This window comes from Hoplias malabaricus, chromosome 13 (assembly GCF_029633855.1).
Source record: "Hoplias malabaricus isolate fHopMal1 chromosome 13, fHopMal1.hap1, whole genome shotgun sequence".
Classification (NCBI taxonomy): domain Eukaryota; kingdom Metazoa; phylum Chordata; class Actinopteri; order Characiformes; family Erythrinidae; genus Hoplias; species Hoplias malabaricus.
The window spans coordinates 23,429,316-23,442,725 of NC_089812.1; the positions used below are offsets into that span (position 1 = coordinate 23,429,316).

The 13,410-nt window shown below is 43.3% G+C and overlaps 1 protein-coding gene across 7 annotated transcripts in view; it reads right to left on the reverse strand.

The window, feature by feature from the left end:
* si:dkeyp-72e1.9 (syntaxin-binding protein 4) overlaps window positions 1-13,410 on the reverse strand; it is a 45,471-nt gene that overhangs the window by 8,743 nt on the left and 23,318 nt on the right. For 4 of the 7 annotated variants that reach the window (XM_066642958.1, XM_066642959.1, XM_066642961.1 and 1 more), the window contains exons 4-13: window positions 11,285-11,354; window positions 10,705-10,779; window positions 9,102-9,181; window positions 7,372-7,495; window positions 6,412-6,553; window positions 4,903-5,009; window positions 4,662-4,803; window positions 4,353-4,419; window positions 2,594-2,685; window positions 503-599 (exon numbers count right to left, since the gene is read on the reverse strand). In XM_066642958.1, the coding sequence (XP_066499055.1) occupies window positions 503-599; window positions 2,594-2,685; window positions 4,353-4,419; window positions 4,662-4,803; window positions 4,903-5,009; window positions 6,412-6,553; window positions 7,372-7,495; window positions 9,102-9,181; window positions 10,705-10,779; window positions 11,285-11,354 (996 nt within the window). The remainder of the gene's footprint in view (window positions 1-502; window positions 600-2,593; window positions 2,686-4,352; window positions 4,420-4,661; window positions 4,804-4,902; window positions 5,010-6,411; window positions 6,554-7,371; window positions 7,496-9,101; window positions 9,182-10,704; window positions 10,780-11,284; window positions 11,355-13,410) is intronic. The other 3 variants (XM_066642960.1, XM_066642957.1, XM_066642956.1) reach the window with 2 other exon arrangements.

The following is a 13,410-nucleotide window of genomic DNA, read 5'->3' on the forward strand; positions in this document are numbered from 1 at the left end:
AAAATGTATCACATATTTAATATGCCACCATTTCTAAGGAACACAGATTTGTAGAGTATTTTTCTCAGGTTCAATACATACAAATAATAAGAAGTATACACTGTGTCACTGTTGCAAAGCACAAATAGATATTTGAGGAATAATGGCTCCCCTTTGTGGGGAAACGTCAGCCTGCTAAACATGAGTGAGTAAATAACACTCATCAGTAAATAACACTCATCAGTAAATAACTTCATCTAGATGCTGCAGAGCATGCGGATCTCTTATTTATGAACCTAAGCACTCCATGCTCAATGCTAAGCGAGTGCAAGAGGGGTGTAAACCCCCAAAGCTTTGGGCTGTGAAGCAGTGCTACTGTGTTCTCCGGATTGAAGGAGCTCCATCCAGTACCTATGGGACAAGTTGGAGCTCCAACATCAGCACCTGACCTCACTCGTTTATGTGGCTAAAAGCAATCAAATCCTCACAGAGGTCTATCCAGAAGAGCAGAAGCTGTCCTTACCTCCATATGCCACGGTCCCCTGGGGGTCTGTAGAGAGACTCTCTCTGAGCTGCATCTTCTTCTCCTCTGTCACATCCAGCCCCAGATACGACAGAGCCTGGAAATAACAAATGACACAGAAAGGGATATCTCCATTTAGCGTCCAGTATAGGGTCAGACTCCTGGACATAGAACAAAGCCTAGTCCAAATCCTGAATAACCTTAGTGTAGGCTTTAGGTCTGGGTTCCTTAACGAAATATGCTTATTTTGTGTGTGTGCATTTTTTTTCAATTTTTAACCCGTCTATGGGAATACAATACACACAATCACACTAGCATACTAGGGGCAGTGAACAAACACACCCGGAGCAGCAGGCAGCCACCATCAGTGCCCAGGGAGCATTTTGGGGGTTAGGTGCCTTGCTCAAAAGCATCCCCTGAATTCAAGCCTGTAATCTTTAGACTATAGGTCAACACATAGACCACTGCAACACTAAGTAGCACCATGACTGAAGAATAACAAGAGCTATGGTTTTCACTAAGGTTTATGTGGCTGAATGCCATCAGATCCTCACAGCAATGTACCAAAATCTTGAATAAAGTCTACCCAGAAGATGCTGTTCTTCACTACCCAGACGATGCTTCATTGCAGTGAATAGGAAGACAGTCCTAATTAACGACCTCAACATTTAACCACTGCTGTAAACATGAAGAGCTGCCATTGGGTGGTTTCCCTGTCTCCACTGGGGGGCAGCAAAGTTCAATTTCAGAAACGAATGGAGATAATGAGGGCCTTATTAATAGGGATATTGTATGAGTAAAAACCCTGCATCAGTCACTGACCAAACACTTTTATCCTGTAGAGCACAACTGACACTTCTCAGAGAGAAAGAGAGTAAGAAACAGGGAGAACTCTCAGTACATTAGAGAGAGAGAGAGAGAGAGAGAGAGAGAAAGAGAGAAAGAGGGACAGAAAGAGAAAGAGAGAGCGATTACTTTACTGAAGCACTGCTTTGACAAGTGCCCTGCTTCAGAATGGGTCCACACCTAAATCCTATTAATGAGCTGCTAGATTAATGTCAGCCACAGGATCAGGATCAGATTAAACCACTGCTACACAACTTGGGGTGGTTGGGGGTAGGGGGAGAGTAACAGATGAGGGGAAAGAGTGAGAGAAAGAGAGTGAGACAAGGAGGAAAAGAGGGAGAAAAATGGTGGCAGAGGTGGAGGGGGTGGGACGGAAAAGTCAGTAGGGTTACCTCGGTAAACATAATAATGGATTTCTCCACTCAGGTTCACTATAGTTATCAGTACTATATGTTATGGGAGGAGTACGCAGACAGTTCCTAAATGAGGAGCTTGTGTCTGATTTGCTTCTCTGGACATTATGTGAGGAGACAGTTCTGCTGTAGAGCTACAATAGCAGAGTTACACCGACCCTTTTACTGAGAAAGATGTGGGCGTAGGGGAATGTCTGTCACCCAAAAAAAGGTGTCACACTGTGAAAAAAGCTTAGACCTCATTACAACTATAAATGTGTTTGTTTTTTTATTTTAACACAATAAAGTATTAATACAGTTAATGCATTTCCTTAATTTGTCCACCTGAGCCATCCCTAGATGCCGAACCAAGCTAAAGATCCTCTGCTGAAGCTACCAGACACTTCCCCCAGGGGGAGTAATTCTTCCTCTGTGTAAAAGTCATAAGAAGGGGTGAATAAGAGACACTGGGTCAGTAAACCAACCCACACTGACTGCACTGCTGGTGTATAACAGGTCGAATTTTCTCAAGATGTATTCTGCCATATCAGAATAAAATAAGACTGTGTGAGATGAGTGGCCACAGTGAGCACTTTACAATTGTTTATAACCAACACAACATACATCAATGTGTAAGAGTGTGTAATAATATGTAAACTCCACTGCCCCAGACGTTTATCCTGTTGTTTATAAAGTAGAATCTGTGAAAATTATGCTGGTGGGGTGGGGGCTGTTACTACACTAACTGGCAGCTGGCAGCATCCAAATTGTGCTCTGTTCTGCTAAGTTCATTTTACTGTGCAGTCCACCTGCTGAGGTGAGGTTTTGTGTGTAAGAGAGTGTTGGTTCTCACCAGGTCCAGTTTTTCAGATCTCAGACGGATGTGAGGGTCCAGAGAGATTTTGGGTTTAGGGACAGTGGAGCTCCTCTGTGTGTTTGAGGCTGCTGAGGACACATACACACACAGAGTATAGTGAGATAACTGCACTTAACGCTGGCCTGGACTTAAACACAAAGAGACACAGTTGAATGGCATCATCAGTACACTAAAGATTACACACACACACAGAGAGCACAGAGAGAGAGAGAGAGAGAGAGAGAGAGACAGAGAGAGAGAGAGAGAGAAAGAGAGAGAATATTTACTAATCAGTGACAACTATAACTAAAATAACTAAAATATATTATATAGAAATTATGTAATTCACTACCTGCTGTGAATTATTCAGTATTGTCTATTAATTATTCAGTCTCTACTATGAATTATTCAGTATCCACTGTAAATACACGCAAGCCACTAGGGGTCAGTGTAAGAACTGTTCTTTGACATGAAATAAAATCAGAAGAAAAACTTCTGACTGCTCCTTTTATTATATAATGTCTCTGTAATGATTCCCATCCTCCTCTGAGCTGATGACTGATATCTCAGTTAATTAATCTCCATGTCTGGGACACTATGTCCGAATAGCTCCTCGGTCAGAGCCAGGAGAGTGACCTCCACCACCGCGAGGTCAAGGACAAGTCAGACGTGTTTACTTTCAATTCACAGATTAATCAGAGATGCACCTTAAGCTCCTGTTGTTAGAGTCTGTTTCGTGGAGCTGCTCTGAGACACTGTGAGACTTAGAGAGATTTAAGAGGGACACAAGGGTCACAACTGCAGTAAACATCAGCTCTAACACTGCAATGGAACCGAGCATCTAAACTGAAGACATAGTGCCATCAGTTTTGGCAGGTACTTTAAGGGCTAAACTCTTGGGGTTAAAAACACTGTATAAAAGTCACTCACTGCTGACATAGGTGTTGATGCTCTGAAGCAGCTGCCCATGAACCGAAACTCACCATTGCCAATGCCAAACATGCGCTAGAGGGATATGAAGCCCCCCTTGACAGGGTTGTGGCTGTTCTCTGAAGAGATGGTGCACCATTTAAAAACTTTAGGTTGAGTTAGAGTGGTGTTTAGGGTCCTCCAACATCAGCACCTGACATCACTAATGTTTAATGGTCGAATACAATCGAATACCCACAACAATGTTCAGATATGTATGAAGGAGTGAAGAGACTGTAACAGAACACACACCTTACTTCAGAAGAAATGCTTGATGAGCATGTGCCAACAAACTTTCTGCTTTGTGAGTGTGTGTGTGTGTGTGTGTGTTTTATTACTGAGGTAGTTCTGAGGACACTGAGGGTTCAGATTTCATTTCCAGGTCCACCTTCAGATTGACACTGCATATTTAGCAGGTGTCCCTCGCACTCACACACACACACAGTATTCAATAACACACACACAGAGACAGTGAGACACACTCAGACACTCTGTACTAAATGACCTTTTCCAAACAAAGATGCAGCTCAAACTTCTCTGCAGAGTATAGTCCAATGCTGGGGGGGTTTAACCCCTTCTAGCCCACACCTGGCACTGGGCATGGTGACTGTAGACTCATGTGCAGCTGCTACAGAGCTTGGAATTTAATTTACTTTTGTCCCTATAATCAGTATACTATAATATACACACTGTCTGCCTAATATACCCGCTACACAAATGGGTGCAGCTTAAAGAGGCTGAGCTCACTCAGCACATAGACGTGTGTGAACAGAATAAAACACAGTACCCGAGATGTGGATGTCCGGTGGACAGACGTCTGGAGAGGAGGAAGGAGCCTGGTCATCTGCTCGACTCTGAGGAAAAAACAAACCAGTATCTACCTTGAATTATTCAATATACATTTAAATTATACAGAATACGTTTATTATTATTAATAATAATAATAATAATAATAATAATAATAATAATAATAAGTCCAACTTATATAGCGCCTTTTATAAACCCATGGATGCTTTCTTCTGCCTGTGTTTATTTAATTGTGTGTCAATTGCGATACAAAGTTGTGTGTGTGTCTGTGTATGTGTGTTGTACTGACCTCAGGAGACCGGACGTGGACCTTTAACCTCCCGGAGCTGATGCCATTGCCCACAGCTCGTTGGACTCCGCTGTGTAACGAGGCGCTGGACGGGAACGAGCCTTTCCCAGGAATAAAGGCCACCTCCACCACTGAGTCCTGACTGGACACAACACAGCACACACAGAGTTTTTAATGTAACCAACACACACACACACACACAGACACACACACACACACACCAAACAAAATGTTGCTCCACCTGAATTTGACTTTGCTGATAACGTTCTTGGCCTCTTCGTATGTGACTCCAATCAGAGACTCTTTGTTGATGGCGATGAGCTGATCTCCAGGTCTCAGACGTCCATCCTGAGAGAGAGAGAGAGAGAGAGAGAGAGAGAGAGAGAGAGAGAGAGAGTTTGGGATGGCGTCAGAAGCACTACTTTTGGCTGGAACACAGCAGAAAAAGAACAATCTACCAAAGTCCACCCTGGAAAGTCTTGTAACACTGCCAGTTATTCCAGCTCATACAGACCAGACTCACACCTCTGCTCGGAGATAGACTTAAAAACTCAAACAGAATAAAATCTTGATCTGGTCGGTGCTCTGCGCTGGAGGACGGGAGTGGTCTTCTCTGATGAGCTCACTGACTCTTTTCAATGAGGGGCAAGGCTACCCTGTAAAAAAGATGATTATCCCCATGATTGATCAGCAATTGACCTCCTCCTTTATAAAGTCTAGTTTCTTTCTATGCACAACCTCTCTGTACATACTCTACTATATCAAGAAACCACCATCAACTCGTGAGGGATTGCATGCGAACCCAAGCCAGTCAAATCCACAGACCAATGGACTGGATCTGAGACCAGTGCAGACCAGACCCTGCGACAGCTCTCTACAGAGGAAGGCATTCTGATGAAGATACATTAAGCCCACATTTGTGATTTGTGCAAGGTTATTTTATGACTTCGTTCAAAGGGAATGGGGAGGAAATCCAACCTCCAGACGGAGACAGGACGTCCCCAGGCTGACGCGGAGCTGGTGATTGATTGAGTCGAGATTAGAGCAGTGTAAGAACATTCACATTCCCAAAGGAGAGCTCTTCCCCCAGGCCACAGCCAAAACAGCAGCAGGGGTTGGACAAGAGATCAGACCCCTGTGTTTACGTCAGACCCCCTGTGAGTTAAACACTTAACACTGTGGTAATGCAGTGATACAGATTAACCCTTCCTGGAACCCCGTGGCGTGAACACCTTGAAACACCTTGTGCGATTATTTCTGACCCATAGCTCATGGTGAGGAAAGAGCAGGTTCTGGAGGGCCAGTGGGTTTCCCTGTTGTTGAGATACCAGCCTAGTCCTGTATGAGCAGAAATAACTGACCAGGAGTGGAGCCAATGTGGACAGACTTATACATACAGAATCTTCCACAGCTTAACACTGCAGGGGCAAATGGACATCCTGGAGGAATGTGTGTGTGGTTGTGTACCAGGAGGATATCGCATTTTGGGGGACCAAAACCTGCTTACACACTGACATTATGGGGAATTTTCTTCCAAGTGGGCTCCACCATCTGGTCCCCACAAAGTAAATCATTACATTTTAAGGTTAAGATATGTTAAGGTTAAAACGAGTGTTAACAGAGTAGTACTTACTTAATGCTAAGTTTAACAAAATGAATGGAAGTCTATGTAATGCCCCCACAATTCACATATACAAGGTTGTTTGTGTGTGTGTGTGTGTGTGTGTGTGTGTGTGTGTGTATTCCTCACTCTGTGACAGTCTCCTCCTGATAAAACCTCCTGTATGAACACCGCTGGGCCGTCAGGTTTGTTGGAGCCACCTCCGATACTGATCCCCAGAGTGGAGCATCGAGCTATAGTGATCAGCTGAATAACACCTTCACCTGGGTGACTGAAAACACACACACACACAGGTATGTTGATGTCAGAGCATATGAATGGAGTGGTTTTGATTACTCCACTCCCTGCTCTGTAGTCATTGTTGATCACTTATTTAGTCCAGACAAAGTTACTTTAGAAGAGGGAGAGGAACTAACAACCACACTCTCAGAAAAAATTATCACTGTGGTGGCACCCTCCCGAACATATTCAGTAGTTAGGGAATATAATTGTGCAATATTCTATGTTAATTGTTCATTTTAGAGTAGGGCGGCACGGTGGTGCAGAAGTTAGTGTAGCAGTCACACAGCTCCAGGGACCTGGATGTTGTGGATTCGAGTCCAGCTCCAGGTGACTGTCTGTGAGGGGTTTGGTGTGTTCTCCCTGTGTACGCGTGGGTTTCCTCCGGGTGCTCCGGTTTCCTCCCACAGTCCAAAAACACATTGGTAGGTGGATTGGCGATTTAAAAATGTGTGTGTGTGTGTGTGGCCCCGTGAAGGACTGGCGCCCCCTCCAGGGTGTTTTCCCGCCTTGCGCCCAGTGATTCCGGGTAGGCTCTGCACCCACCGCGACCATGAATTGGATAAGCGATTTCAGAAAATGAATGAATTTTGGAGTAGTATTGATTTCATGCGACCCATTTAATCTCCAGGGCTTTTATTCTGTTATTTTATTTTACACAATTCTATAATGAAAGATTACACATATCCCCCTCTCCTTCTGAAGAAGAGAATGTACCTTTAGGGAACACAACCGGAAGTGTTTCTAATCACTGAGTACAAAATAAGTTTTGTACTTAGGCCTTTGTCGTTTTATATGTTTGTGTGTTACCTGAGTGACCTGAGTAATGGTCCTGTGTTGTTGTAATTGCTCTGTGACCCCGCAGGACTCAACAGCAGTGGACTCTGGGATCTGGACGAGGACCCTGAAGACGTGCTGTCCAAATATCTGCCTGCTTTTACACACACACACACACACACACAGAGAGAGATAAGAAATGGGTAGCTTATACAACACTCTAGCAACTTAAATTACATACATTGGGTATGTCTTACATCAACCCTTATTCCCTAAGTAGGGAGCTAACAAGGGACTCCCTTCAGTCCTAGGAGGAAAATTGTGTGTGTTTATTGTGCATTTAAGCCTTATAAAAAGTGTCTAGCTGAATCTTTATTTCACAATCCACCAGACTTTAATGAACCAATATCTGTTCCTTAAAATGAAGAAATATACACTGATTAGCCACAAGATTAAAACCGCAGACAGCTCTTCTGTGAGCTTTTTAGTCAGTACTGACCACTGCACACTGGGTACGTACCACAAAAAAGTTTTAGAGACTGACTAAAACCCTATAAACACAACAGTTAATTCAGCTTCTAACATCAACTTCAACTCACTGCCTGAGACAGTGCTCCAGGCAATAACACCTGTGAAGTCTAGACGGCCAAAAGAGGCGCAGAGATCCCGGTGTGACCTCTGAATCGAAACAGTTAAAATCAAACTTGTTTAAGAGGAGTTACATCATTAGAATATTCTATACTTAGCGGGGAATAGATTTGCCTGAGTGGGGGATAAAGCTGCGGTCCTGCGCTCCGTTCTTAAACACTTCAGCCAGCGGAGTGTCTTTTCCTCCAGTTCAAACAGATGTTCGCAATTGCATAATGGACAAGAGCGCTGTCATAAGCCATTTTCAAAGCTCCATTTATTCCCCCTTCCAACTTTAAAGGATTAAAGCTTTAAAGTCTACAGATTTCTTTTGGCATACAAACACATTTAACAACACACAAAGTGCTACCAAGCTCCAACATAAATGAGTGTGTGTGTGTGCCAGGAATAAATCAATATATTATGGTTAGGGTAAGATTAGGTAAATGCATATGAAATGGAGCCATTTCTAATGATGAACATATCCTTAGAAAAGCGTTCTCCAGTTCTGCTCTGAATAAACTATGCACATCAGGGTAGTCTCCTAGAACAGCACTGAATGATATTTAGGACCTCCACAGAACAGGTGTGATGTGGAGGTGGATCATTCTCAGTGCTGCAGTGACACTGATGAGTGGATCAGAGACAGCAGTGCTGCTGGAGTTTTTAAACCCTGTGTCCACTCACTGTCCATTCTGTTAGACACCCTTACCTGATTGCTCCACTTGTATACCTAAAGTCAGAGACAGTGGCTCATCTATTCTCAGTCCAGCGGTGACACTGACGGTTTAAAAACTCCAGCAGCCCTGCTGTGTCTGAACCACTCACACCAGCACAATACACACTATCACACCACCACCACGTCAGTGTCACTGCAGCACTGAGAATGATCCACCACCACATCACACCTGCTCTGTGGGGGTCCTGAGCACTGAAGAACAGAGGGAAAGGGGGCTAACAAAGTATGCAGAGCAACACACAGACTACTGTCAGTAATTATAGAACTACAGAGTGCTCCTTTGGTCAGTGCAGCTGAGAGAATGGAAAGTGAATATAGAATCATGGAGGTCATTTGAACGTTTTGTCTGATCGTGTGTGAAGTGTGTTTTCCAGTGGGTGATGGATAATGCACTCACCGTGCTGGATGGGGGAGTTCCTGGTGGAGCCTGTGCTGCCGTTGGAGCTGCATTTCTCCAGGAGTTCCTGGAATTCCCGCCTTTAGGACAAATTAAAAGGGAAAATGCCATTAAAAACAGCACAAACCAAAACCCTGAGAAACCCCCTACAGATGAGCTCCCAAAATCACAGCCTGACAAATCCACAGCGTCCCTGTGTTTAAGTGACATAACCCGAGTTAATGCCGTTAGGTTACCTAAGAGCCGCTCACAGGGTCCGGAAAATAATCACAAAATCACGGCTCTGTGTGGAATCTGGAACCCAAATCAATCAATTTAGGCGATCAGAAAATATCTAGACATCTCACAAGCCTGAATTCACCCAGTTCTGAAGAATACACTCAGGACTGGACGTCCAGTGTGGGCATATCTGAGAGGAGCCAATGTTTAAATGGTTCGTTCATTCATTTATTCATTAATTTTCTGTAAGCACTTTATTCTGATTAGAGCGGGTCTAGAGTCTACCCAGAATCACCGGGAGAAAGGCAGAAACGCATCCTGGACAAAGCATCACACATTCACCCAGTCACTCACACCTATGGATAATTTCAATGTTTTGTCTCTTCCTTTAAAAGACAACGAGCCCCTCGCTGTTCTCCCCAACCCCGAGAGCACAGCAGTGAGGAGCGAGGAGAAGCAGCTGTATTTTTACGCTGTTTTCGCTCGTCTCACTTTCTTAGTTCTCCTTTTTTCCATTTTACTCCATGCTCTTATTCTACACACTCCAGTGCTGTGATTGTACAGACTCAGATGAGGAGGCTCATTTAATCCTGTGTTTTCTAATTCAGGCAGCACACAGAAAACTGACTGGGGGTCTTGTTTCATTGTGTGTGGGTTGGTGGGCCCCAGATTCACACATTAATTTGAACAGGCACTGAACAAGGGATTTCTTTCTAAACATGTTCCCTTTCATCTCCGTAGAAAAGCATTGGACAATGTCATTTGTAATAACTGCAGATGAGTCTATGTTTGCGAGGTGTGGGCCAGAGAAGTATAAAGCCCACCCCCACCCCAATCCCCCAGCTGAGGAACAGTGGAGCTCTGTTTTCTGGAGAGATTCAGCTCCATTTAATACCTTTGAGACGAGTTGGCACTGGCACTTATCGGCCAACACCAGCATATAACCTCACTACTCTTTATATTTCTGAATGCCATCAAATTCTCACTGTAAAAGCCTTCAGCACAAACTGTTACTGCAACGAAGAGGAACACACTCCTGACCGATGCTCCAGAACACATGCTGGAGAACAGGAGTCCACAAACATATGGCCACACAGACAAGTAGAGGAAAGAAAACATGATTTTCTCATTCAGAGGGAGAGAGGAGAGGAGAAAGAGAGACAGAGAGAGAGAGAGAGAGAGAGAGAGAGAGAGAGAGAGAGAGAGAAGAGAGTAATCCTCTGCACACACTCAAGGTTAAGAACAGAACACAGATTAAAGCATAGAGCTCATCTCCTCACAGTCCCAGCTTAACCTTCCCCACTCTCTCTTTCTCTCTCTCTCTTGTTTCTCTCTTTCTCTCTCTCTCTCTTGTTTCTCTCTTTCTCTCTCTCTAGATCAGTACCTGGCCTCTTCGTCTCGGGCAACCAGGAGTCTCATGTGATTGGTGGAGGAAGCTGCTCGGAGGATGTCCACCGCTCTACAACCAAAAGTCAATAACACACCCATGATTATTAAAAAAAAACAACAACAACAACACACCATCGCATGTCAAACTGCATCATTATTCAGTGTGATATAAAGGTAACACCTCCTTTGAATCTTGAATAAATATTTTATAAAGTATTATATTATTAATAATTTACAATTCCTGACAATGCCTCCTAAGCAGCTGTCTATCTGTTGTAATAACTACATACGAGATTAGAGGACTTCATAATGTCTGGTTTCACAGTGTATTTTAATATGAGCTTATCTAATGAAAATGTTATGTAGCACATCTATATGTGTTCCAGTGTTCTGTTTGAATTTCCATAACAAAGTCACGTATCTAACTACTAAATACAAACATTCGAAGCTTGTAAGACATTCAACAAACTTTCTGTAGACTTGTTAAATGATAAAGTTACATTAAATTAACCTCGTATCACTGTCAAGACTACACTGAAACATCACTGCTTTAGAATATCATTAAAAAAATGTACCTTTCACTCGTGACACCAATCAGACTCTCTCCATTAACCTCCAGTATCTGGTCTCCCGGCTGTAAGTGTCCTGAACAAACACGAAGAAGAGGGAAAAGTGAATAAATGGAGACACAAAATCAGTCTCCTAACATCAGCGTTTTCAAATTCAGGATTCTCAAAAACATTTCTACTCAACTTTGAAGCACCAAAGAGGAGGAATATTCCAGCAGCACACACTTCCTTTCTTTCTGTTTTCTAAGAAACATCATAGTATTGCAGTGGATCCATGGTAATATTAGGTGTACAAAGATGATTTTTTGTGTATAATCGTAGCTGAACTTTCTCCCACTCTTTTGTCATTTTATTGTAACTCTTATGTCATATTAAAAATGACCTTTAACATTTTTAATCCTACACAACAGTTACCATAAAATGACAAAAGAGCAGGAGAATGTTTGAATTCTGGATTAAAAATTTACATTACACTAAAATTTATTTCTGAATATAATAATGGCCTTCTCCAAAATGTGGTCTGATGAACAACTCCAGAAGAACTCATTAATTGCCCATAGGGGGCGCTAGAGAGGATCTACGCTGCGGAGAATACTCCTTAATAGCCACAAAGAAATCCACCCACTCTAGTGGTGGTCACCTTGTTCTAAACCAGACTCGCATCTGTGAATGGTGAGATGCTTAAACCTGAAACTAAAAGCTAAAATGTAATTTATTATAAAAGTAAATATATTGTATGAAAATACACTCTTAAAAATTATGGTTCTACAAGGGTTCTTGATTAAAGGAAAAGGTTCTATATAGAACCATGAACACCTGAAGAATATTTTGCTTAATTAAAAAGTTCTTCAGATTGATGGAGAATGTGTTATATATGATTTTATATAGCACCTTTTAGAGAAGGGTTCTATAGGGCTCTAAAAAGGGTTCTTCAATTGTTACAATGTCAAGTTTGAGGGAGAGCAGTCTGCATGATGGTTGCCATAAAACTAACTAAAACGTTGTAACAATGGCAGTAAGAGAGGGTTTATACAGAACAGAACTTTGTGTGAAAAGGTAGGTTTCAGTCTCGATTTAAAGACTGAGACCCTGTCTGGGCAGTAACAGGAGGCTATTCCAGAGTTAAAACCGAGATTAAAAAGCTCTGTTCCTACCCTGTTCAACCAAACCCACCTGAACACAAACAATGTCGTACTTATGACCTCTGAAGTCGTAAGTAGAAACTTCAGAGGGGCACATGAGGGTCCTGATGCAGACCTTTCTCTCCTGATGTGGATCAGGTGTCTGTTACCTGTGGCTCTGTGCTTTTCTTAGCTCTTAAGTGAGATGCTGTCTCAGCACATCAGCATCACGGCGCTTGTTCCAGAGCTGGAAATGGGGCAAGCTTTGAGGGTTCCCAGTGACAGCTGACATCATACCCCAGGGACCCTTCCTATAAATCACTCAGCAGCTCAAGACGAAGTCAAATCTCCTACCTACTGGAAGTCTCTCAGACTCAGAACAGGTCAACTAGTCTTTCTTAGAACTTAGACTATATCCAGACTAATGATGTATCTAACCCTGGCTCTATGTGCCTCCTGAGAGACAGTCCTAATGATTTCTGATAAATAAAAAATGCATGATTGCAGTTTTTGTTCATTTTTATTTCACATAACTGTCATTCTTGTTGTATATAAAATCCTTGCAGTGAAACACACATTTACACACACTAGTGATCACTAGGGGGCAGTGAACACTCATGCTCGGACCGGTGGGCAGCCCTAGCCACGGCGCCTGGGCAGCAGTTGGGGGTTAGGTGCCTTGCTCAAGGGCACTTAAGTCATGACCTTCCGGTTATGAGCCCAGTACCCTAACCACCAGGCTACGGCTGCCCCCAATGTTGGAGCCACTCGCTTTTCACCCCAACCCGAACGCACAGCAGTGAGTCTCAGGACCAGTGGGTATAAGGCTGGAACACACCCTGGACAGAGCAGTGGACAAGCACAAAAACGCATCACCACAAACCCCATGAGAATGTCCAGTCGAATCCATTTCAGATCACGTTCTCACCACAAACGAACCACTCCAGGGTTCATTGGGAACAGACTGAGATAAACTCCTCACAGGGGTCTTGGCACGGTTGTTTTGGTTTG